We start from the raw sequence: 25,743 nt of genomic DNA, 5'->3' as shown, positions 1-25,743 counted from the left end.
GACTGAGCTTAAGCAAGAAGGTAGGGATGGCAGAACCTCTGCTCACTATTCTACAACAAGGTGCTGCTCAGTGGGTATGTGTGGTCCTGCCTTCTCCCCAGAGCCACTGGCCACCGGACCATGAGGACTAAGGGAGCAGAATTGACAAACAGGGTTTTGGACAGCCTGTGAGTATGATAGAAATGACAGACTTATCTCCTGGATCAGTGTTAGAGAGGCAGCTCAATTTTATTTGGGGTAAATGATGCTTGTATAAAACTTAGGAAGCAGGTAGGAATATCTAGGGTAGGCAAAGGTCATTGGCTGAAGAAGGCTAAAGGTACTGAGAAACCTCAAGAGCATGGGGAGGCACACCAGGAATCACAGACACTTGCTGATGAGCGTTAAGAGCTATCATTTTCCTAAAGGCTACGTGGCATTCCTCAGGTAGAAAGTATAGAAGTATTGGGCTTTCTAGACAAGGTCAGAGAAGAAACCCTGCTGGTAAAGGGAGTCTGCCATTTTGCACTGAGCTCAGGACTTTCCAATAATGTCAGACTCTTCAACCTGAGCTAGCAGCGCCCAACAGGTATGGAACTAAGAATCATCTGTTTAATAACTGTCACAGGTCTATTTGGGAAACAAAGCGACAAGTGACTTGTCTTTTGTTAATCTCAATCTTGGCTACTGTTTACTGGTTATCAAGTCTCACTGTGCTGCCCGGAAGAGGATGGCTGTTCATTTGCTCTCATCAACTCAGCAGGTGTCTTTTGATGCATGCTTTCTGTATTCCAGGTAGAGAAAGTGGGTTTGGACTTACAAAAATGAATAGTGCAGTTTTAAGCCTCTAGGAGCTAGTGAGTGAGACAGACTGTGAAAATGTGTGTAAATCTCAAGGTTGAAAGGGACTTTTGTGTCCATGCTGTCAGATGATTGACGCTTTCCAGAACATTGCTGAGAGGCTTTAGTAGACTGGGCTTTTAGTGGACTTGAAACCCTGTCTCGAAAAACAAACAAACAAAATTAAAAAAAAATTAAAGTAGGCACTTCTAGATTAGCCAAATGCTGTTCCATGTTAGACTCCTCAGGCCTGTAACTGGGACTGATGCTCCTCTGCTGTCTCTGCCTTTCAGTCCTGATTCTCTCACACATCTTCCTTCCGACTGTTTGTACTTAAGCAAAAGTGTTTGTGTAAATCTTATTCTCTTTTGGATTGTTTACACTCGCTGTAAGCACTTTGAGCAATTTCAACGTCTTACCTAGGTATTGCTGACCGCCTTCCTCCTATTGCCTGTTCCGTAGAACTTTTTAGGCTTTTCTCTCTAATCACTTTCCTCTCTTAATGAAGTACTGAGACCTCAGCTATATTGTGCGTTGGCCTTTGTTTTCTGGCTTTAGTGAGCCAGCTGCCATAGGTGCTGAACATGGCACCTGATCTAAAGACACACCTTTGTCTTGGATCCTGGGCCCTGTTGGTTTTGGAGTGTCTATCTTAGTCACTGGCTCATAGATCATCAAATTGTACTTAACATAGCAAACAGACACCAGGCCACCTGCCTGAGTTAGTCACTGTTAGCTTTGTGCACTAAAAGCTCTGTGTTTACTCTGGTTCTGAATTACTTGCCCAGACAGGCCATTTTAAGTAATGGGTGAGTCACACACATTCAGCCTTAGAGTAGATTTGGCAGGCGAAACCTCTGGGTTGACATTCACTGAACTAAATCTTTTAAGGTTGAAGGACACAGTGAAAACTAATGAGTGTTGTTTGGCCCTGGCAATGCTATTTTCTTTGTAAGATCCCCATACAAGCTTAATGTACAACTCAGTTTAGAATATAAACATTTGAACCTTTTAACATGACAGCCCTGAAGGGAAGTCCCTGGCTTGGTTGTCCAGTGTCAGTAGAGGCAGGCACGTATAAAATGTGTCTGGAGGACCACTCGTCGGTAGAGCTCTCTCCAGCTTTAGAATGCCTGTGACCTGCTCATTTTCAACCGTTGTGTACATCTGTACCACGATGGATCGTGTCCTCTGAGGCTGTGACTATTGAAATATATGTTAATTGATTTTTCATAAGTATGATAACTTTCTGTTAGACTTATTAAATCAAATTTGAGAGACAGAATGCATGTTTATACTGCAGTTGTATTTTACTATTAAATATTTTATATTCCTTTGGTAATTTTCAGGTGGCTAAGATCAGTGGGAATGATGTGTGCTTGACAACAGTGTATGATGTCTCATGGCATTAAGGTGTGTTGGAAGGTTTTGTGTGTGTGTGTATGTGTGTATGTGTATGTATGTGTGTGTGGTATATCTTAAAGATTCTTTGGTGCCTTTTGGTTCTTACTGGATGTTTCCTTTGGAATCTAGTTATAGCTGTCAATCATTATATTTGTCTTTAGAATTCAGTTTTAAATAAAAGTGCCCTTTCCAGATAATATCATACAAAAAGTAGTACTTAGTCTCTTGGGCTTCTTTCCAAACATTTATTTGCCTTCACCCTTGCTTGTGAGCAGGACAGATTATAGACCTGACCTAACCATGTATGGTAACGAGATGATAAATTCTACTCTGGTTTTTATTTTGAAATCAGCCACTGTGTATATTATTGTCCATCTAGCCAATAGAAAAATACTCATTTGTAATCTTATTAGATACAAAAGTAATAGAGAGTCAAATGCTTGTGCGATATGGTTGTTATAGAATGTTATTAGTGCGGTCATATTTCTATCTTCGTGTGTGATAATGCCAGCGGGATAAATGAGAAAGACATTGAATCTTCACACAAAGGAAATGGGTTTTCTAATGAGTGTGGTCTGAACAGAACTAATCTCTTTCGTGGATCATTACTCCACCTAATCATAAAAGTTTTTTTAATTCAAATCCTTGCAGGGTTCTAATTGGTGACCTCGGAGCCTGATAATTGTTTAAGATAGCTGGTCCTTTGCAGAGTACTTAATGGTGTCTGCAATTAAAAGTGAGAAATGCGCTTTAACCCCAAGATACAACTAAAAGGTAGATTTTCTTTTTCTCAGACTTTAATGGTAATTCTTGCTTTCTCCTGTAAGTTATTGACTTAAATCCTCACCAGCTTGAGTTAACCAAACACAGCCTGTGGGCTTCCTCACTGACAAATGTTTTGAGTTATACTGAAGATAGTCTTTGGAGCAGTCAAGGGCGGGGTTGTTGTGTTCAGGGTTCAAACCCTGGCTTTGTTGTCATTGTCGCTTAGCTCCATCTTTCTGCTTGTCCTTTTTGGTAATTGGTTAAGTCACTGCGCCAATCCCTACTACTTGATTCATTCAACAAATACTAATTTTAGTTCCTTTTGTTACTATTGGATATGAAGATGGGTCTGAAGAAGAGAAATGTGCCAGCCTTCAATATTAGTACCAGTAACCTTGCATGTGACCACAAGCCTGGTCACTCTTCCCTCTCCATGTGCACAGCTGGAACTGCAGACATTTGCTCGGGTGTGGACCTCCTGTGTCAGAAACCTCCTCTGTTGCTTGGTAGGTTTTAGTAAACAGTCGGTGGATGCAGACAACTCTCCTCTTTCCTGGGCAATAAACGTAGTCTATTCTGTTTGTTTACTGATTGGAAGATTTTGTTTTGTCTCAAAACCATCACATTTGCAGGGTGGTATTTTGTGAAACAGCAGAATTTTGACTCAGACACTGCTACAGACAAACTCCAGCTCTGCTGTTTGTTTGAGGAGAAGGGAAGGAATAGTTTCGGTTCTAAGCAGTTTGTAAAGGACTAAAAGAACACTTGTATTGTCTATAATGTAATAATTGCTGAACTTGTTAGATTCCTTCTACTAATGTTAGGGTCCACCTCATTTATCATTACTGTTTAGTCATTATTGTTTCAAAATTGCAACCACTGGTTTTATTAATAGCTTAAGGTTGGAGGGCCAGAACATGGTAACTTCTGAAGGAAAGTTAGACTTCATTGGTACAGTGAACAAGTGTATCCTTTATATTTTTCCTTACTGCAGTGTGTGTGTGTGTGTGTTTGTGTGTGTAAATAACTGTATATAATTAAGAAAACAATACAAACAATGCAAAGACAAGTTCTGGAAGTGGTGCAGATACGGTTCACACTCTTGTGGGAAATGTGAATGAGAAGCATATAGAACTAAAACTAAGGCTGCCATTGAGCCCCACATCTATACGAGGGAAGTGCAGACAGTAAGCAGAAGAGATGTCTACCTTGGTGTTTCTCCTGGCAGTACACACAGTAATCAAGATTTGGGGTCAACTGTCCAATAGCAGATGAATATGAAAAACACATAAACTGTCATGTATATGACTTAGGGAATACACTCCAGCTCATTCAGTATCCTCAGACAATAAGGCTGCAGGAACCCAGAGCCAAGCTTGCCAGGTTGTCTGAGGAAGCACAGAAGGTGTTTGATTGGCTTGGGCAGGTTCCTAATGGCATTTGTTGGCTCTCCCATTGGTGCAGTGTGTGTGTGTCTCTTTTTCCAGAGTGATGATGCCTCTCTTTTCTCATATAGGAGCACAGGGAGGTAGCACCATCTTAAGTAATGCTGGCCCGTTGTTGTTCTTCGTCTTCTTCTAATGGAATAAATCAATCACAAATTAGATATTGTAAACAGTTGCTTATATGAATCATGTGTTAATAATTGTGATGCCTCTAATGTTGGTGGAGTTAAGATTATGTTTGGAGGAGCTTAAAAGGAACCTGGAAAACCCAAGGGCAGTTTTATTAATGTTCAGGGTGGGGGTGTGGTCACAAACAGGACAGACAAGTTGAAAATCCCACCATTGGCCATGAAGAAGGGAGATGAAGGGAAAATATGTCTTTTAAGTTGGGCCTGGTGGTCAGAGACTCAGCCAGGAAGCCCGGAGTGCCACAGAAAGGAAGAAGATCAGCAGTGCCTGGCCTGGGATCCATATTCAGAGAGCTCTCAGTGCCAGGCTTCTCTTCTCCTAGGGCAAAGAATTGCACCAGGGATGTCTAGTTAACTGGCTGTCAAAAGGGGAAGCAGAATGAAGTGACACTCTTTTAGTCCCAGTGTCACAGAGACAGAGAAAGACAACTGTGAGTCCAAAGCCAGCCTGGGCTATATATGGCATCTCATGCCAGCCGGAGCACTCAGAATGGGGATTGTTTGGTGAGCTAAGGAAAGGACCTCAACAATACTAGTTAGGAGACTCATAAGCCCTGTCCAGTTTTGCCGTGTTCGTCAGATGCAGCCAAGGCTGTTGCTACCTGGCTACGTTCATACACTAATCTTGATGTTTCAGTTTCAGTCTCTACTCACTTGTCACACCTGCAATAATGCCGTGGTGAGTGTCCCCAAATGTAATAATAATCCAAAGTACCTTTCTTGTATACTCACAGTAAAAATCACTCCTGAACAGTAATACTGACAGAGGAAGGAGTGAGAGGTTAGGAGTCAGAGTGAGGTCACAGGCCTGGGATACTCAGGGTATCTTAGGCACTTTGTCCTGTGCACTAATGATTCTTCCTACCTTGTGACATTGTCTCAGGGATTACCTGCCTGGGAAGTCTTCTATAAATACACCTTAGTGTCCAGTAGCAGTACTTGGCCTTTTTAATTACCCATAAGATGTGCAATTAATAATTTTATTCTCTTTTCCCTTAGACAAATGTGACTGCCATTTCTTTATGTGCAGGTTTTAACCTTATGTATTTTCTCTAAAAGTATTTGTTCCAATTTGTGAATAGTGTGTTTCTAAGAGTACTTACTATTTAGATATTTATTTTTTTCCTCTATTAACAATGTGTTTATGCGTGTTTATGCTGAGCTTGTACATTCTTACTAGGCAGTGTTAGGTGTCTTCTCTGCCATGTCATCTTTTTCTTATTATGGAACACTATTTACAAGATTAATGAGTCAGTGGAGGTTAGGCAGGTTTTAGCATATTCAAGCCTGGTTTGGATGCAAGAGGTGTTCCTTTAGGCATGTATTACTTAATTAAAATTATTGGTAATGAAAACATTTATGGAGTTGGAAGTTAAAATTTCTCTTCAGAGCTGCAGGTGCAAGAGCAGTGTAATAATCTGCCAAATAGGATTTCTGATGGGTGAGGATGCTGTCTGTGGTCGTTTAAGATCACTCTTAAATCCCACCTGCATTGTTACATTTACTTTAAACTGTCCCTCTGAATATCAAACACATACTTCATTCTCTGTACATGAATTCCTCATGTTAGTATAGATTGTTTGATTAAAGTTGTGGTTAAAAATATTGGTTGGAAAGGCTGTGTTTCACACTGTTCTTCTTTGTGTAGGCTGATCTGCATTAGCAAAGGCCCGGTTCTCACTGTAGTTCTTAGTGGCACTGACTAATCTGTATTATTCTCTCATAGGTCTCTGAATTCTTAACACATTACCTTTTAAAAACTACTAAGTCGTGCCATTTAGAAGAACATTTCATCAGGGGCTACTGCCTCCTTCTACACTTGCTCAGCTCATTCCAATCTATTTTAAAACATCTGTTCAGCCATGTAGAAACAACGCATGGAACCCTTCCTGTGTGTTTTAGCCAGTGTTTTACTGTTATGAAGAGACACCAGGACCAAAGTCACTTTTATAAGGACAACATTTAATTGGTGCTGATTTACAGGTTCAGAGGTTTAGTCCGTTATCATCAAGACAGGAGCATGGCAGGATCCAGTCAGGCATGGTGCAGGAGGAGGTGAGAGTTCTACATCTTAGTCCAAAGGCAAACAGGAGAAGACTGGCTTTCAGGGAGCTAGGGTGAGGGTCTTAAAGCCCACACCCACAGAAACACACTTCCTCCAACAAGGCCACACCTACTCTAACAAGGGCCACACTTCCTAGTAGTGCCACTCCTTGGTCCAAGCATATACAAACCATCACGCTGTGCTAGGGACTGGAACACTGGAAAGGTAAAGGAACAGAGTTGTCTGTCTTCCATAGGCACCATTTTTGGGTGGAGTAGAAGACTGAACATGGAGTACAGTGACACATTGACCACAGACCTGGGATGAGGAATGTTTTAACACAGGCATTGGATGTAGAGCTGTGGTTTTTGTGTTGTTCAAGAACTATAAAGTTAAACTAGAAAAGAAATGCTATTCTTTAGGAACTCCCTGTCTCAGAAGCCACTTTATTTGGCAAATGTGAACTACTTAGGTTGAAGTTAACTGTGTCATGTTACTGTCATAACTTTTAAAGTGCTTTGTCATTCAAAAATGACACATTGACCCTGTAGGATAAGTGCTGTGTTCTCTTATTTTTATTCCCTTTCCTGATAGTTGATCAACAACACAGGGGTGGTGATTCTTGTGGCAGCCATACACTGGTAAGTGTGCTGCTGAATTATTTCCTGAGCTCTTTTGAGGAACTGTGTTTGAGTTTCTTCATGGAGAGTTTGTGTATTCATCAGGATTCTCTAGAGAAACAGAACTTATAGAATGAATCTAATATAATTCCATATACAATAGATCCCATGTATATCCCATATATGTTGTTCAGTCCACAAAGCTGGTGGTCTCAGCTGGTCTTCAGTATACTATGGAATCCAGGAGAAATAGGCTCGAATACCAGTGAAAGAGTGGACTTTACAGTGAGAGCAAGAGCAAGCAGGCAAAGTACAAAAGCTTCCTTCTTCCATATCCTTGATATAGGCTGCTAGCACAAGCTGTGCATTATAGATGGATATCCTTCTATCTCAGTTGGGTTGAAGGTGAATCTGCCCACCTCAGAAGATCTAGATTAAACGTGGTCTTCCTACTTGAAATCATTTAATTCAGAAAAACAAAAAACAAAGAACAACAACAAAACATCCTCACAGCTGTGCCCAGCCCACTCAGGTTTTAGTTAATTCCAGATATAATCAAGTTGACAACCAAGAATAGCCACCACAATCCACTGCACGTCAATTGGACATGCATTTATGTCTCTGTATAGCATGTTTAATTACCAAAGAAACAATAAACCAAGTCATAATTATACCTGACATGATACAACTATCCTGTTGTAACAACAAACACACTCGATTTTTAACTACCCATTCTTCTACTACCCATTCTGTATTTCCTCCACCATTAGCAAGTACCTCTGTAGGTCTTGGTTCTTTTCCTGGAGGGGTGACCCGTACCTTCCTTCCTGCTGGGTCTGTGCCCTTTGTTATGCTGCCTAGTTTAGGCTGTTTTGGTTTCTCATTGACTTTAATCGCAGGACATAAGTTAGCACTAAGAGATCCCTAAAGGATCTCCTGTACTCTAGACAAAATCGTTCTTACCTCTGTTGTGGAGACACAGTCCAGTTTTCCCTTGTAATCTGGATCTATCATCCCTCCTAACACTGTTATTCCTTTCTTAGCCTGTGGACTTAAGGATATCAGAAGCCCAAAGTGACCAGGGGGATGTCTCAGCTTTCAGTCATTGGAATGTTTGTTATGGCACACCTTCCTCTGGGACCAAACCTTCTAGGCCAGTAGAACTTAGTGTGGACAGAACAGTACACAAACATTGTCCTAGCAGGCTGCTAGGGATGAGATTGTGAATGGAACTTTTACCTTTTCTACCCCTTGATTCCTGGATTCCTGGATCCTAGGTAGGAGAGAAAGCATAACATGCCATATATCACCATCTGGAGAACCCTGACCCAGCCCTTCAGGCTGGTGCCAGCTAACTGGTACCTTAACTGTATCTTGAAAAGGCCATTCCATCTTTGTTAGGCCAGTTGGTTCAGGATGGTGAGCACCATGGAAACACCATTGGATTCCACGATTGTGGGCTCCTTGTTGCACTCCTTTGGCTGTGAAGTGAGTTCCTTTCTAAGAAGCAATACTGTGTGCAATACCATGATGGTGATTAAGGCATTCTGTAATCCATAGCCATTTGCGCAGAAGCACTGAGTACAGGAAAGGCAAATCCATAACCAGAGTGTCTGCTCCAGTAGGAACAAAGTGATGTACATTCCATAGAAGTGGCCTGGTGTAGTCAACCTGTCTCCAGCTCACCAGAATCAGCATTGATTCCAGACCAGTATCCAGTAGACCCCAGCAAGTCTGATTGCTGCCTTCACTGAGTTAGTTACCCTTGTAAAAGACCGTAAGTCACTTTGGGGGAAATACTGGGGAAAGGTTAACAGTAGGAATGGAGAAAGGGGAACAAAACCTCTTAGGTATTTATTTTATCAAGGTCCAATTGACAACTAAGAAGAGCCACCACAGTTCATCAATTCCTGGGTATGAATGAGCTTAGCACTCAGCACTGGATTCAAGGGCTTTGGAGTTCAGAGATGGGGCCTGACTGCCATCACTCTTCCTAGGCCACAAGATCGAGTTTTGCTTTTTCTTAATATTAAAATTGTTCCGTTGTATTGTGGGTGAACCACACAGAGCAGAAAGTCCTTTCTGAGTGAATCACTTGCACTTTTGGCATGCATATGACTGTGTTTGTATGTCCCTCCTCTGCCTCCTTTAGTGCCATGGCTGCTTCTGCTGATTTTTTTTTCTTTTCTTTTCTTTTTCTTTTCTTTTTTTTTCTTTTTTTTTTTTGTCTTCACTTAATTCTATAGAGTACTTTACCAGTAGAGGAATTTTTCTTTGCCTTTTCATTTGGGTTTGGGTCTTGATCAACTCGTGATGGCACACAGAATTCCTTTAGGTACACTTTAGGTAAACCTCACAGGCAGTCACTGGTGTTGAGGTTTTACCATTCCAGACTTCTCCTGACAGGGAAACAGCACTTCTCACAGAGAAGCCTCGTGGCAGCAGAGGAGAGGAGGAGGAACAGATGTGTCTGTATTCACAGGGCCTGGGGACATGTAGGGCCTACAGCTCTGAGAACACTGTTACATCTCATTTCAAACGAGACAGAGACTGTTAGTTGTTGACAGACAGTAGCTGATGTTGGGGGTAAGTGCACCAGAGAGCACACGGATACGTATGCTAAAGCTGAGTAGGACGTGTGTATTGCTGGCTATTTAGGCTGTGTGTGGAACTTGTCCAAATCTTGTAGCCCCAGCCTCACTGCTCTGTGTTTTTGTTCACAAAAAGTGCCTCCTGGTTGTTACATTGTAGTTTTCTAGAAGCAGAACTACAGAGCCAAAGGACAGGGTTAGTACTTTTAGTGTCTGTTAAACTGAGGGACTTTCCTTGAACGAACGATTGGCTTAGTCTTCCTATTTTGGGACATGTTATAGCCAACATGCTGGGTTTCAAGGCCTGAATGATGCTTCTAAAACAGCGTAAGTTCTGCTAGGATCTAGGGGTCTGTGGCTCTTAAGATATGGCAGAAACAGGCCAGTGAAGTAAAGAGACATATGTCACATTACAGCAAGGGTGAACATTGAGGGCATTGTAGTGTGTGGCACACACAAATCATAACAAAATGCTCTTGTGTTTGCACATGTGAGACAGTAGAGAAAAGGGCCTGCAGGGGATGGCTGTCAGACAGTTGTAGTGTTTCATCTTTGCCAGAAGAGAAAAAGTTTTTGTGTTCTGTAACAGTGAGAATGTACTTCACAAGATTGAGCTGCACACTTACACGTGGAATGCTTAAACAGAATAAAACCCATGTGTGTTCTTTAAGGTAAAGAGAAAAAGAAAAGCTTGGCTTCCAGTGTTATATCATCTGCATAGAAACCGTGATTCCCTCTTCATTAGCCTGCTTTGGGCAGACTCTCTAAGCATGAATATCCTGCTTTATAAAATGATGTAGGAGATGAAAATTTCTAGAATGGAAAGAGAACCCACAGCCGCATGCATGATGAACTATTGTTCCCCAAATCATAATAATCAAATTGTCATTGCTCAAATTAGTTTCGCACACCTTCATGGTTTCTCCTTGCTTTTGCTGTGTGTGGCACAGTGTATACAGAGCCCAGGTAGAGCTTTGTTAGGAGCCAGTAGACCCTTTCCAGATTGCCAGAGTCCTTTCTTGCATGTCTGCCATGTGTTCTACCTTCTCTGCCACTCTGTCCCTCAGAGGCGGGTGTGTGCCCTGGGGTCATGTCAAGCTCATAACCATATGCTTTCTGCTACCAGCATAAGATGAGAAGTCGGGAGAAGGACATGTGAGTGGTTGTTCTCTCTGTGGTGTGCCTGAGTTTGACTGCCTGTCTCTGTGGACACTCGTCTCTGATGCTTCACTCAATAGTACCTCTTCCCATCTCCCCTACGCTGTCTCTGTTCCTGTCTCCCTCAGTTCCAAGTCTTACTCTTGACCCTTCCCTACTCTTGTGCCCTCATACCTCTTCCTTCTTAACCCCCTGGTCCCTTTATTAAATTAAATTTTTATTGCTATGATTATCCATACCTTTGTTAGAATTTTAAAGATTTAGTTTGAGTTTATGTGTTTGGGTGTCTTGCATGTATGTGTCTAAGTGCACTGAGTGCATGCCGGGTGCCCCACAGATGCCTGAAGAGAATGGCAGTTTCCTCTGAACTTGAAGCTAATAAATGGGTGTGAGCCACAATATGGGTGCTGGGAACCCAACCCAGGTCCGCTGCAAGAACAGTAAGTACTCTTAAACACTGAGTCATCTTTCCTGCTTTTGTGGCCAGCCCTTTATTAAACTGTTCAGATGACTCCAATATGTCTGTTTCTTTCTGGAGTCCCATTTTGAAGGTCAGTTACTTAATAAGAAAGAAGCTCGAGGAAGGCCAAGATGCAGTATGAGAGCTTCAAGCTAATGGGTTTCTCAGGAAAGTATAAGTTCTGAATGCACTCAGCCCAGGAATTCACGGCCTAATACTTGCCTTTCCATCCTGTCTTATAACAACAATCTCTAACCCAGGTGCGCTCTCTCTCTCTCTCTCTCTCTCTCTCTCTCTCTCTCTCTCTCTCTCTCTCTCTCACACACACACACACACACACACACACACACACACACACGACAAGATTCATCGGGTTTATTCTTCTGTTAGTAAAAGCATGTGAATAACCTTTGTTGATACATACTAGGGGAGGCCTGCATTTCTGAGTTCTGAAATGATCATGGCACATTGTGACTACTAACACCCCTCTGAGATGTGGGGACAGAGCGAGAACAAGCTGCTGAGGCAGTACACAGGCACAGGCGATGCTTAGACTGTTGAGTCAATGTCCTCGGCGAGTCACCTGCAAAGCACTCTGGAAGAGTGAGCATGAGGAAGTACTGGGAAATAGTCTGTGGGCTAAGACAGACTTCAAATACAAAGTGACAGCGGAGGAATCATCAAAGAACCATGAGCAGGGACTTGAAGGCTGCCGTACTAGAAAGTGGGATTTCGGCTGGACACAGTGCATGGAGTTTCGTTATAGGAAACAAGGCTAGACACACAGTACTCCGATATGTTCCAGTATAGGAAAGAAGCTGACTGGTGAGTGGTCCTGGTGGTATACCACAGAGCAGGATGGAGGTGAGATGGATTGTGGAGGTGTCCCTGTGTGGTGATTTCAACAGAACATCCAGCATTAGGTTCCATGCTTCTCTGAACATGGTGTGTACCTCATTGTCAGCTCTCTCCTCAAGCCTCTGTCCACTCTTAAATAAACCAGAATCTACTCATTCTGAGAGTTAGCTAATCCCCTTTCCATGTCTTTATCCACTGTATCACTCAGCCTGTCTGCTTTCCACTTCCTATGCACTGCCCAATTCTCTCTTCTTTGGGATGCTTCTGCTGCCTCAGCTGATTCTTACTGCAACTCCCTGTCTGTCACTGCACTGTGTCCATTTCATCTGCCTTGTCATGCTTTTGCCCTCTTTCCTCCTCTGCACAGAACAAACGGACCCATTTCCCCACTTTTATCTGCCATCCTTCTGTGAGAACCCGGGGCCAACCATTAAGACATAGCATCTATTTATTGCCTCTGTGATGGCAAGATTAAGGGACATTATAAGAGATGCTATGAGACCTTAGGATTGTCACTGTGTGGATGAGCCCCACTGCAGTAGTGTTTTCAGGGCCTCCTCCCCTGGCTTAGAAATCCGCTTTCATTTGACTGCAGTTCCTCTCCCAAATCTCTTAAGTATTGGGTTTGGATTTTCCAGATTTTTAAGTAACCGTGCATCTTCTAGAGCTCTTAACCCCATTGTGCAGCATTTTGTGCATCATACTACGTTTGTCTCTCTGCCTCGCTCTCCACATTCTGTCCTGGTACATAGTATGTCTCAGAACTAAGTAGACTTTAGATGCATGCTAGTTAGTGTTCTCGGTTCTGGTGACTGTAGTTCAGTGACGACTACTGATTCTCAAGGATTTTGCATGTAGTTTGCAATCTGTATTTAAGTGAGATGCACTGTGGGTGAGTGGCCCATCACTGTCAGTGAAAACGGTCAGGAAAGGACCAAGAGAGCTGTGTCTTAAGACAGCACAGCTTTGACACTCCAAGCCGATGGGCAAAACTTCTGTGTGGTCAGAATTTATTTATAAAAAAAATTGTTTTTCTAACTTAAAACAATTTCCCAAAACTTAAATTTTATACTTTAATTGCTAATAATAGTTGTATAATTAAAAAAAAAACCCAAAAGCTCCTCACCTCCCCTCCGTGCCAGCAAGTTACGTTGGTTATCATTTTCTTATTTACTGTAGGGAGATCATGTGTACATGAGCACAGTGAGTGCATAATATAAATAATAAGATAGCTGGGTGTAGAGGTTGTCTGTTATAGTTGAAACACACACACACACGCACACGCACACGCACACGCACACGCACACGCACACACACAAACATGGTGTATTTTACTGTAGATGCTGGCCTGCAGAGATGAGATAGTTCAGTAAAGTGATTGCCTTGAAACTGTGAGGGCCAGTGTTCAGATCTCCAGAAACTTGTGTAAATGCTAGGTAGGTGTACTAGTCCACACTTAGTTCCAGTCACAGAGGCAGAGATGGGATCCTAGAGCAGCCTGGCTAAACGAGACTAGTAGTATCAGTATCAGTGAGTTCTGGGTTTGATTGAGACACCTTGCTTCAGTGAATTAGTTAGGGAGGGAGGGCAGACTATTAAGGATGATTTCCTATACTAACTTACCCCCCACAAGTACTTTTAAACCCACGAACATGTATACCCGCCGACACCTGTACTCATACTCATGCAGACGCAGACATGCATGCATGCATGCATACTACTCACAAACATATGAAGAAAAATGGGGAAAAATCTAATCGGTTTAAAGGAAATTTTAGTTTACCTCATTTGTTGACTTCTGTGTCAAAGATTGTTTCTAATTATTACATAGCTAATAAAAGATGGGGTTTATTTTCTTTTACTAACTAAAGCTGAAGTCTTATACTCAGTGAAGCAGCTGACTTGTGACTTATTGCTGTTTTATTTTTTAAATCTTTTTTGAGATCTCTAACCATATATAGAATTATGATCATATCCTCCTCCAGATCCCCTAGTTTCCCAACATGTCCACTCCAACTCTATGACCTTTCTCTCTCTTATTAAACAATAATCTACTAAGTTCAATTAATGTTGCTCATAAGTGCAGGGGTATGAGACACCCATTGGAGTGGTCAGTCTACCAGAGGCCACACCCCCAAGAATGATTCTCCCTTCCCCTGCTTCTATCAGCTGCCACTGGCCTCTCCATTAGGAAGGAGGCCTTATGAGCTCCTCCCCAGTTCATCGTGAATTCTGGCTTGTTTTGTACAGTAACTGGGGCTGCTGTGAGCTCCTGAGTGCAATGGCCATGCCATGTCCAGGGGACTGCATTTCCCAGCTCTTCTTCCCAACTAACTTCTTCCAGGCTTTCTGCCTCCTCTTCCAAGAGTCACAGAGAGTTGAAGGTGGTGTTTAATAAACATGGCCTATTTTTGGCTGAATGTGAAGTCTTATATCTCAATACTGTGCAGCCCGATTCAAAAAGAAGGCTTTCTGACTGAGGCTAAGAGCAGCCTGGGCCTATTTAGAGTGCACTTTGACAGCATGGTCATTTAGAAAAATGACAGCAGGTTCTACCCTAGGATGTGTGACCATCCTCCCAAGTACCCTCCCTTTAGTCAAAGATTATAATACCATCCTAGGCATAAAGTTCCCCCCGTTGAGCAGAACAAGCCAGAGAGCAGATGGCTACTCCGTGATAGTCATACCCCTTCTGCACAAGTGACATATCTTCCTGGCCCGTTGGTACTGCATCCTGCAAGGTCCATTGCTGGGTAAGGCCATTGATGTCTTTTATCTCCCAGCAGCCTAATGAGACCTAGCTAGTAGGGAGGACATTTCTTCATAGGGTTTCAGTTGATTTCCTTACGTCCCTTGACCAACAGGAGTGGTGTCTTCAGCAGCTGGGTTTTGGTTATGGTGGGTACCAAGAGCAATGGTGTAGCCTGTGTTGTTTTGGACACCTCTGGGGAGGTGACCTGTGCCTGGGACGGCAGTTTTTGTTTAATAGCCATGTTTTCTGGATGGAATTGCTACTTAAAAAGCAAGCAAGCAAGCAAACAAACAAACAAACAAAAAAATAAGCACATTTTGAAGCTGTCCTGTCGTTTCCCACCTTCTAGTAAGTTTCTATAAGGCTTTTTCATACACCGTAGTCTTGGTTAACCCATCCTCTCTTCCCCCACCCCTTTCATACTTACAACTTTGACCCCCACTATGTCACCCTCTTCCTTCATAGGTTACTTGTTCTACTTTTTCCTCCAATTACATTTTAATTGGGTTGTACAATAGGTTTCCATATACCCTTCCTCTAGGTCACCCCAAAGGACTCAAGTGCTTTTTATTGAAGACTAAAAATAATTAATTTATCACACTCTTATTATGCCATTGATCCTGAAAATTTCCAACTTTAGATTTAATTATGGAAGAGGCCTGAATGTTTCTCACCTTCAAGTCTCTCCTTTCTCTCCTTCCCTCCCCCAGTGCTCTAGCTCCTGTTCCAGTGTCTCTTGACACCATCAGACCTCTACTGTGAGTCAGGGGCCCTGTGCTCCTGTCGAGACAGAGTTAGAGCAAGACATGCACACTCGTGCTCTGTACCTGCCTCCTCCTCAGGAAAGAGACAGAGACTTAGACAGTGTGTGTGTGTGTGTTTGTGTGTGTGTGTGTATGTGTGTGTGTGTGTGTGTGTGCTCACATTAAACAACCACGGTGATGTATGCAGGTCCCCATCTGTACACTCACGTGACTGAAAGTTCTTCGTTTCTCTGGCCCCTGTCTGTGTCTTGCACTTGCTGGGGGGAAAGTCCACCTGCTTGTGCCCAGCCTCTTGTACACAACCAAGTACTGTAGACAATGCACAACCTGAATAAAAACATATGCTATGTCCAGTTTCTGAAACTTGAAGGTGGCAGGTAGGAGGCAGTAGATGTTTGCAGAAGTAGGCTGTACAATAGAGAAACTGGGGCTCTGGTGAGAGATGCTACCTCCGTTTTTCCTACTTAGAGTAATAGAGTTGTCTCTTTACGTGCTCTGTGAGAGCCAAGCCAGGAGGGATTAATTTTCTTGTTCCTGTTACTTCCCTGAGGAAGGAGAATCAGTGAGTTTCAGATGGATGAACCTTGAAAAAAGATGAGATCATTCCGGCATCATGGGAAAGTGGAGTGCATTGTCGCAGCTGTGTGTTAACCTGCAGTGGGCGGTGCTGTGTGAGGAGGGAGACTGCAGTGGGGACCCTGCTGACGACAGGCCATCTATCTTTGTCAAGCCAACTAACTTAGAGCCAATTTTTAAAAATTACAAAAAATTAAAATAGAAATATAATTACATTGTTTCCCACTCCCTTTCCTCCCTCTAACCTCTGCTGTTCCCCCTGTTCTTCAGATACAAGTTTTGGAGCTAGTTCTTGAAGTACAAGCTGTAGAACACCAGGCAAGAGCAGTATTAGGTAGGGTCCTGATGCTGTGTAACTCAACTGAGAACAGGACAGGAGAGGTGATTATTGTTATTTAATTTGTGGTTGTCCACTTTACCTTCATCAGCTGCCTTGAAAGCCATACTTTGTGCATTTTTCATTTATGAAGATTTCCTTGGTAAAATACATCTGTCACTACTTGAAAAAAAAAATCATGCCAATTTAACAGTCTTCCTTTCTGCATGTGAGTTCCTTCCACAGTGGAGCTAGGCAGACTCCACACCTGCAGCTCTGCGTCACATGCTTCATGGATATCTTTTTGCCTCCACAGAAATAGAAAAGTTTCAAAAGGGAGAAGGCAAGGATGAAGAGAAATACATTGATGTGGTGATAAACAAGAACATGAAGCTGGGACAGAAAGTGTTGATTCCTGTAAAGCAGTTTCCCAAGGTAAGGCGGGAGCTGTGGACTGCTGTTGCCCTGAGCCCAGGAGCAGATGCTGGAGTTATGGGCTCTGGCCTTCACACACCTGAAGCTAATTAAAACTTTTTGGTGAATGGAACAATTTGAATCTTTTGTTTGACTCCAGAATAAATTGTAGAGTCATAAGAGATATATTTATATCATACTAGCCATGTGCCTAGCCTGCCTTTCTCTTTGGTTTCCTCATTTAAAATATAAAATAGAGGGGTTTAGAACTGAAATTGTTTACATGAGATGCATAGAACAACTTTGGGTGTATGCATGCGCGTGCTTAAGAAACTCCCGGTTGTCAGGAGCTTTGAATCAGATGTCTGTCTGTGGTTCAGACAGACATGCTGTCTTATACGGTTGTTCGTTTCTTTCTATTACAGTCTTCATTACCCAGTGTCTAGGAGCTAGTTTACATGGTTTTCAGTAGGGTGTTATACATTACATTGCATGAGTGCTTTTACTGCAAGGCACTTTGTGACAGGTATTTTCATTCATCCGGCCAAATGCCAAGTACTGAAATTAAGCTATGTTCAATTTTTCAAAGAATTCCTGTCCTTCCTCCTCCTCTTCCTCTTCCTCCTCCTCTTCCTCCTCCTCCTCCTATTCCTCCTCTTCTTCCTCTTCCTCTCCCTCCTCTTCCTCCTCCTCTTCCTCCTCCTCCTCCCCCTCCTTTTTCCCTGAAAATGGTTGCACACCATGATTTGTCCATAGGTAAAGTGTTTGGATTGTGCCTGCCTGTGCCACATCTCTTTTGGAGTATGTCCCACTGTCAGGGTTTTGCTATTATTATACATTGTGTTGTATTAGTATTTTTTTGTGTTGTTAGCTTACATTTCCCTGATGACTAACAGTGTTGTATATTTCTGTCTGCCGTTGTAAAGGTCACAACATTTTTGAACCATTTATCTCTTGGCTACCTGTATTTTGATGGTTGACTGGTAGGAACTATTTACATGGTCTAGGTACAAGTCCTTTTTTAAACTTCTATTTGGAAATATTTAGCTCAGTCTTTGGCTTGCTATATTTTGGTAGAATCTTCGTTTGAGGAGTCTTTAATTTTTTAAATATTTTGTTTTACAGTTAAATCCTTCAATAAACTTGAATTTTGATCATTCCCAGAAAAATATTAAAATCATTAATAAATTGTAAATACATTCTCCTTGTTCTTATGAGAATTTCTTTACATTAAGGATAGTGGTGCATCTCAAATGGGTTTTATAAATTATGTGTAAGTTAGAAGTTAAATGTGTTCTCCAGCAATCCCTCTGTTGGAAACTTACCCCTCAACTTTATTGTCAATCATGTTTGGAGGTGGGACCTTTGGAAGGCACTAGAATTAGACCTTTCATGGGGGGGAGGGGCACATTGATGGCAGGTGTTGCTTATGAAAGGAAGATGACTCAGTGGGTGAGTGCTGCTCAGTCGTGGGGCCTTGGGTTCAGATCTCCAGGCCCTGTGTAAAGGCTGGCATAGTGGCACACTTTGTAACTTTTTTAACTTTATCAGTGATTGAGTGAATACAGGAAGCCAGCCAGTCCAGCCAAAATAATGAGCTATGGATTCCCTAAGAGATCCTGTCTCAAAAACTAAGTGGAAAGCACCAGAGGAAGACAACAGACATTAATCACTGCCCAGACACCAGTGGACACCTGACTCACACATACTGATGTAAAATAAAAAGGGAAGGAGGAGGAAGAGCGACCTAAACTAGTGTGCTTGCTCTCTGTGTGAGATGTTGGCAGCCATGTTGACTAGAAGCATGAAGTCCCTCAACATGGTAAGGTAACCTTTCTCCAGTGGAAAGCCATACTACCAAGGATTGGGCAGTGCAAATTGGTTTTGAAGAATTTTAAAATGGCAGGGGAGAAGGCAGACACAAAGATGGTTGGGTAGGTTTGGAATGTGGTTTAATTAAAACAAAACAAAACAAAACAAAAAACCCAAAATTGCAAATTGTGGTACTCTGCTCTTGGACGTCTCAGCCTACAGAACTGTTAGCCAATAAACTTCCACTCATTATAGGTTACCTCTGTTGAAGTATGCTGTTACAGCAACAGAGGATGGAATGGGGCAACAGTCAAGTTTGCTTTTTCCCCATGAGAGTATTTACTTTTCTCATCAGGATTTGATGCTTTCTGTCCATGGATTCATTTAGCACTTGTGATAGAAATCTGATGGCTGTGGAAGTGAGGGTTATTTATGAGAGCTTTGTTGTGTTCCATTGAAGTATTTATGGATCCTTACGCCAGGACCACAGTCTTGTTTACTGGAGCTGTTTATGGAGAGCCATGAATTTAAAATTGCTCCAGTTTTGACCTTCTTTTTCAGGATTGCTTACATATTCTGGCTCTTTTACAATTCCATATAAATTTACGAATTCATTCATGGATCTCTACACAGTGACCTGCTGTGCTCTGGCTGCACTTGGGTTGTGTCTGTTGATGGCTCTGGGGACTGTGCCCTCTTGCCAGCTCTTACACTCCCGTGTCTGAGTGTGGGATAGCTGTCTGTTTCTATGCTCAGATTCTTCTCAGCAGCCTTGCTTACCTTCCTGGTACAAGTCATCTGTGCCTGTCTGAATATTCATGGTTGTTCACTATCAGAAATTGGATTTTTAAGCTATTATCTGAGTTTGTAACACATCATTTGTTATCTTTATTTTCTATCTCTTCTTTCTTTTGCTGTATTACTAATTTTTTTGTTTGATAGATCTGTTAGGATCTCTAGTTACATAATCACAGTCTGTATAAGCAGCTTTACTTCTTCCTCATTTATATTTCTAGTAAAATACTCAACGCGGGCAGTGGGGAAGGAACCCTTTACTCCTTAAAAAGAAGAAACACGTGTGATCCTATTTTGTCTCTCATCATTGCTTTACATTCATTGGTGAAGTTTAGAAGGACAAGTGAATATGAGATTTTAATTTCATGTTCTCACTTCTCCCAGTCAGTCTTCTGTTAAGCACACATGCCTCTGATGTTTGGGTATAATCAGGATAGAACTCAGATGTTCCTGTTGAACTATCCCTGCTACACCTGTTACCTACTTTTGTCACAGGTGATGTGCTCCATTTTTATAATGCAGGGGAGGTTGCTTAATAAACAGCAAAAGACAGTCTTAAGAAAAAAAAATAGCCTTTTAAAATGCAAAGTATTCCATATGATTTTTTTTCTTAGAGTTGTGAATGGTCAAAACTTGCAGTCTATTGCTATGATTCCACAAATACAAACTAGCACATAAGTTATAAAATAAGCACGCTCACTGTTGAGCAGGACTTGGTCAAAGATGCCTGCTGTGGCCAGTGCAGAACCTTTACATTGCACCTGACACTTCATTCTTAGTCCTGAGGGTGGCTGGCGTTTCTTAAAACACCAGCATTTTATCTGATTAAAGGATGTTAGCAGAACTCAGTTCAGTTTGATGGGGATGGCGCCCTCCTCCCAGCTCTTACTCTCCTGTGTTGTATTTGCAGATTGCTTTCAGTTAAATGGACATTTTCACTATGCTGATCCTACCAAGCAATGAGCATGTGCGGTTGTTCCATCTTCTGACATCTTTAGAAACTTCAAAGCTTTTGTCAAGCAAGTCTTTCACTTGCTTGGTTAGAGTTATTTCAAGACAGTATATATATTTGTGACTATTTTGAAGGGTGTTGTTTCCAATTCTTTCTCAGCCCGTTTGTCATTTGTATATACGGGGACTACTGACTTTTTTTTTTTTTTGAGGTAATCTTATATCCAGCCACTTTGCCGAAGATGTTTATCAGCTGTATGAATTCCCTGGTAGAATTTTGATGTTACTTATGTATACTATCATATCATCTGCAAATAGTGATACTTTGTCTTTTTCCTTTCCAATTTTTATCCCCTTCAGTTGTCTTATTGCTATGGCTAGAACTTCAAGTACTTTACTGAATAGATAAGAAGAGAGTGGACAGCCTTTTCTTGTTCCTGATTTTAGTGGAATTGCTTTGATTTTCTCTCCATTTAATTTGAGGTTGGCTATCAGCTTGCTGTAAATTGTCTTTATTATGTTTAGGTATGTCCATTTTATCCCTAGTCTCTCCCAAGACTTTTACTATAAAGGGGTGTTGTATTTTGTCAAAGGCTTTTCCAGCATCTGATGAGATGATCATGTGGTTTTGTTTTTGTTTTTCCTTTCAGTTCATTTATATGGTGGATTACATTGCTGGATTTTCATATGTTGGACTGCCCCTGAGTCTCTGGGGTGAAGCCCACATGATCATGGTGGATAATGTTTTTAATGTGTTCTTGGATTTCATTTTCTTGTATTTTATTGAGTATTTTTGTATCAATGGTCATGATGGAAATTGGTCTGTAATTCTTTCTTTGCTGAATATTTGTGTGGTTTGCCAATCAATCAGGCTGTGTGTGGCCTCATAAAATAAATTTGGCAATGCTCCTTCTGTTTCTGTTTTGTGGAATAGTTTGAGGCATATGAACATAGGTCTTTTTTGAAAGTTTGGTAGAATTCTGCCCTAAAATTGTCTGTAACTGGGTTTTTTTGTTTGTTTGTTTGTTTAGGAAACTTTTAATGACTGCTTCTATTTCCATACAGCTTATAGGCCTATTTAAATTGTGTGTGTTCGTGTGTGTGTGTGTGTGTGTGTGTGTGTGTGTGTGTGTGTAGTTGAGAGGATAACTTTAGGTGTGAGTCCTGGCCTTTGACCTTGTTTGAGACAGGCTGGCTCTTTTGAGTGGTCACAGCTGCTTACTCCATTGCACAGTCTTCTGGAGATTTTCTGTCTCTGCTTCCCATGTCTGGGGATTGCTAATGGAGACTGCTGTACCAAGCTTTATTTGCTTTCTGGGGGTATGCCAGGTCTCCAGCCCTATAGGTGTTACTTTCCTTTATGCCATGGAGTCAGTTAAAGCCTGTGTTGGAATTCTTGGTCTTTTACTTCTGAAGTCACGTTCGTCTCCTTGTATTAGGCTGGACTTATTGTGGTGAAGAGTTGTATTGTCATGTTGAGTAATTTTGGATTGTATCCTGGACACTATAAATGTATGTTCCTGCAGTCCTCAGTTCTGTTTCAGTTCTTTGGTGGACACTGAGGCCTTATTAGTAGCTAATTAACTAGATTATATTCAGACTGTAATATAAAGTGGTAATGAGTTGAGTTCTTTATTTTAACTTTGTTTTACATCTAATGCCAGGGAATATGGTTTAGGGTCAGTCTAAGATCTTGGCACATCTTCTGTTCTAATCCTTTCTGGGCTCTTTCCTTTGTATTTCAGTATCATGGTTGCTTCAGACCTTGCTTCTCAGGTTTGTAAAAGCTCTGAACTTAGTATGTTTATACCTGGCTGTTTGCTTCAGGTCTTGACTGAATTTCAGAATCTGCCTGTTTTCTGTCACTATCTAGGGCTCACAATAGTTGACTTGACATTTTGTTCAGATTCGGACAGTTTATGGTTGATATCTCTAGGTATCACATTGTGATCATCTTTACTCAAAAACAGATAGATACTTTTTTATATAAATAGAAAGTGAGTTATGACCACTACACAAACAGACAAATTACTGAGCAGAAATGGCACAGGCAGACCTTCTGCATGGATTCTTTGTGCCCAGGACACAGTGGATAGAAAGATGAGCAGACATAGCAACTCACTTAATATTCCAGAAGTAGATATTCTGGAATATGTCAACTAATCTGAAATTCATACTTTGTTTTATTTAAGTTCTTATGTGAAGTAATACATGAATATGGTATCTCAGAATCTCAAATATTCCTTTTCAGTGTCAGCTGTGATGAGATGGGAAGACATGTACTTTCTGTCAGTAACAGATCCGAGCACACCACATTTGTTTAGTGTCTGGGGCAGGCTATATATCTCATTAGCATCCCTTAGCCACCAACTTCAAGCTTTGTATGAATGTGTGCATGTGCTGTAGAAGCCCTCCTGCTAGTAGCAGCTAACTGTCCACTGGAGAACAGTAGAGGACTGGCCCATGGGAGTAGCTGTGGGAATCGTACAGTTTCTTGTAGAGTTGGTGCTGGCTGTGTGCTTTGAGCTGCTAAGCAAGAGATAACTCTGTGCAGGATTCTAGTTAATAAGGAGCCATCAATTCATCATTTTCTCCTGCTGACTGGTCTGAGGATTGATATTGGAGACTCTTTCCTGAGCCGCATTTGTTATGGTAAAAGGACAGTGATTAGGATTCTGTTATTGGTCTCCAACTCACTTGAGTGGAGAATCCAGGTGACTGTTTAATGCTCAGAACACACTTGGCTTTAGAAAGACAGGAGGATCATTTTGACACGTTTAAGGAATGCTGAGGTCAGCTGGTCAGGATTCCAAGTAAGAAAGATGGACATTTGGTGTTTCCTCCTAACATGAGGGCATGCTATATGGGTCAGACGCATTTGGCCAATCATAAGCCATCTCATTTGGTTAGGACGATTAATTCAACAAGATACGCAGATTTTAATAGGAGACGTGAAGGAATTGGTTAATGGTACTTAGGCTAGTGGAACTGCACTCTGCTAGACTCGAGTGACTTTTGAGCTGACCTGGAGGATGCCGGGTTCTGTGTCAGGAAACATGGCGGATGCAGTCTCCTGTTGAAGGGAACACTAGAGACCATGTCAAAAGATGGAGTTATAACGTTGAGGTACTGAGTTAGTCTTCATGTGGCTTCTGGCTACACAGTTGGCTGTACACGGCAGGGTACTCTGCTGGAACCTGAGACTGCAGAGTGCTCAGCTTGTGTAGATTATGTTTTCTGTATACAGGCGCATGCACCTATTGGAAAGTTTCCTGGTAGGTCAGGCACGGTCAGTGATAAAGAACAATAACTAGAAAAATTGAGAGATTATAGTCATTGCCCTGCAAAAGCTACTTAAAACTCATGAATGGTTTATTTCTAGAATTTTCTTTTAATTACTGATTTTGATTTGGGCTAGCTGTGGATTATTGGAACCTTCATAATGAAACACAAAAAAGAAGAGAAATTATTGTTTTCCTCTACTTTGGAATATTAAATAAATTTTTCTTAGGGGCTGTTAGCATGAAAAAATAAATAGCAATTGGAAAAATATTTATTCTTTATTCTAGTCTCGCATTTTACATCCTGACTTCAGTTCTCCCTCCATCCTCCTGTCCCAGCACCCCACCCCCACGTCCCAGCCACTTCTCTGTTTTTCTTCAGAAAAGTGCAGGCCTCTCAGGGACATCAACCGAACATAGCATATCAAGTGGTTAAAGACTGGTCACCTCCAAGAAGAGAAATTCTTAATTTTATTAATTTGGTGACTTTTATCCATCTCTTGCTATTCTAACATAATGCAGTTTGTGGTTTAAAAAATGTTATTAAAAATGTGTAGTATTGAGTGTTGGCAATGCACGGTGGTTGCTATTTTTCTCAGGCATGTGTGGGCTAAGGATCTTTGAGATTAAAAAGCCATAAACCACATCTGCTCTGTATTTTAGTTAAGCTTCCTAGCTTAACACGGACTGGCTTTCTTCTTTTCTTTCTCCCTGGGAGTTCCAAACCCATCTTCTTAGTGGTTCACTTAGTGGAAGCTGTTTGTTTAGCTTCTCCAGCTGGACATGTATGACATGTCAGTACATTAAAAGTTGCCTTTTCTGGAGCCCCTGGTTGATTTTGAGAGACAGCTCTCTTCCCAGAGGATCATTTGTTTTAGGTTTCAAACTGATGGCTTAGCTGTAGAGTTAAGATGGCAGTGCTTGCAGTTAGTCATCTCTGCTCCTTTCAGCGAGAGTTAATTTACTTTTGGGGAACAGTGCAGTTTTTATGAATTTTAAGTTTGTGGACCTGCTGATGACAGCCCCAGGCTTGAGCAGGCACTCCATGGTCCTCCACCCCAGTCATACAGTACGCTACGTTAGAATGCGTGGGAATGCAGTGTGATCACATGCAGCCAACTCACCATCTCTTTCAACATCTATCATTTCTTAATCCTCCCTTCTAACTATTCTGGTCCCTCTGTTGGTAATTATATCACCTTGCTATACAGTTGATTGCATAGACTAATTCCTCCTGGTTAAGCAGTGCTAACCAGGAATGTTAATCAGTGTAGCATCTCCTCTTTCTTGCCTTTTCCCTACTCATCTCTTTTAGATCCCACACAGGCAGTGCTGTGATTTGTGTCTCTGTAACTGGCTTATTTTATTTGGTGTAAATCTCTTCATGCTCACCAAAGTTGTCACAGAGATGTGATTTTTTTTTAATGCTTCATTGTATATATTTCACATTTTTAAAATCCTTTATTCATCAATGAGCACATGGGTCATTTCTAGACCATGGTAAGCATGGCAGATTTAGTGAGTGTGGAACCATATAGGCTTCTCATTAACATGCTGATTCCATCTTTATCTGTATTAGAATTTGTAGGGCTCTGATGAAATACCCAGCGCCTAGGGCTGTCGGGATGAGGATTTGAGGCACAGCTGCAGAGATTTCCATCCATCCTGATGGGTACAAACAACAGAGCAGAGAGCGAGAGCAGAGAGCGAGAGCAGAGAGCGAGAGCAGA

At 41.7% G+C, this 25,743-nt stretch overlaps 1 protein-coding gene across 1 annotated transcript in view; it reads left to right on the top strand.

The window, feature by feature from the left end:
* The window catches only part of Khdrbs3 (KH RNA binding domain containing, signal transduction associated 3), a 158,273-nt gene that overhangs the window by 42,078 nt on the left and 90,452 nt on the right, over nucleotides 1-25,743 (top strand). The window contains exon 2 of the mRNA XM_028773255.1: nucleotides 17,077-17,195. Within this exon, the coding sequence (XP_028629088.1) occupies nucleotides 17,077-17,195 (119 nt within the window). The remainder of the gene's footprint in view (nucleotides 1-17,076; nucleotides 17,196-25,743) is intronic.

This window comes from Grammomys surdaster, unplaced genomic scaffold (assembly GCF_004785775.1).
Source record: "Grammomys surdaster isolate TR1022 unplaced genomic scaffold, NIH_TR_1.0 224, whole genome shotgun sequence".
In the NCBI taxonomy this organism is placed as follows: Eukaryota; Metazoa; Chordata; class Mammalia; order Rodentia; family Muridae; genus Grammomys; species Grammomys surdaster.
This window is presented reverse-complemented; position numbering and strand designations above follow the sequence as displayed.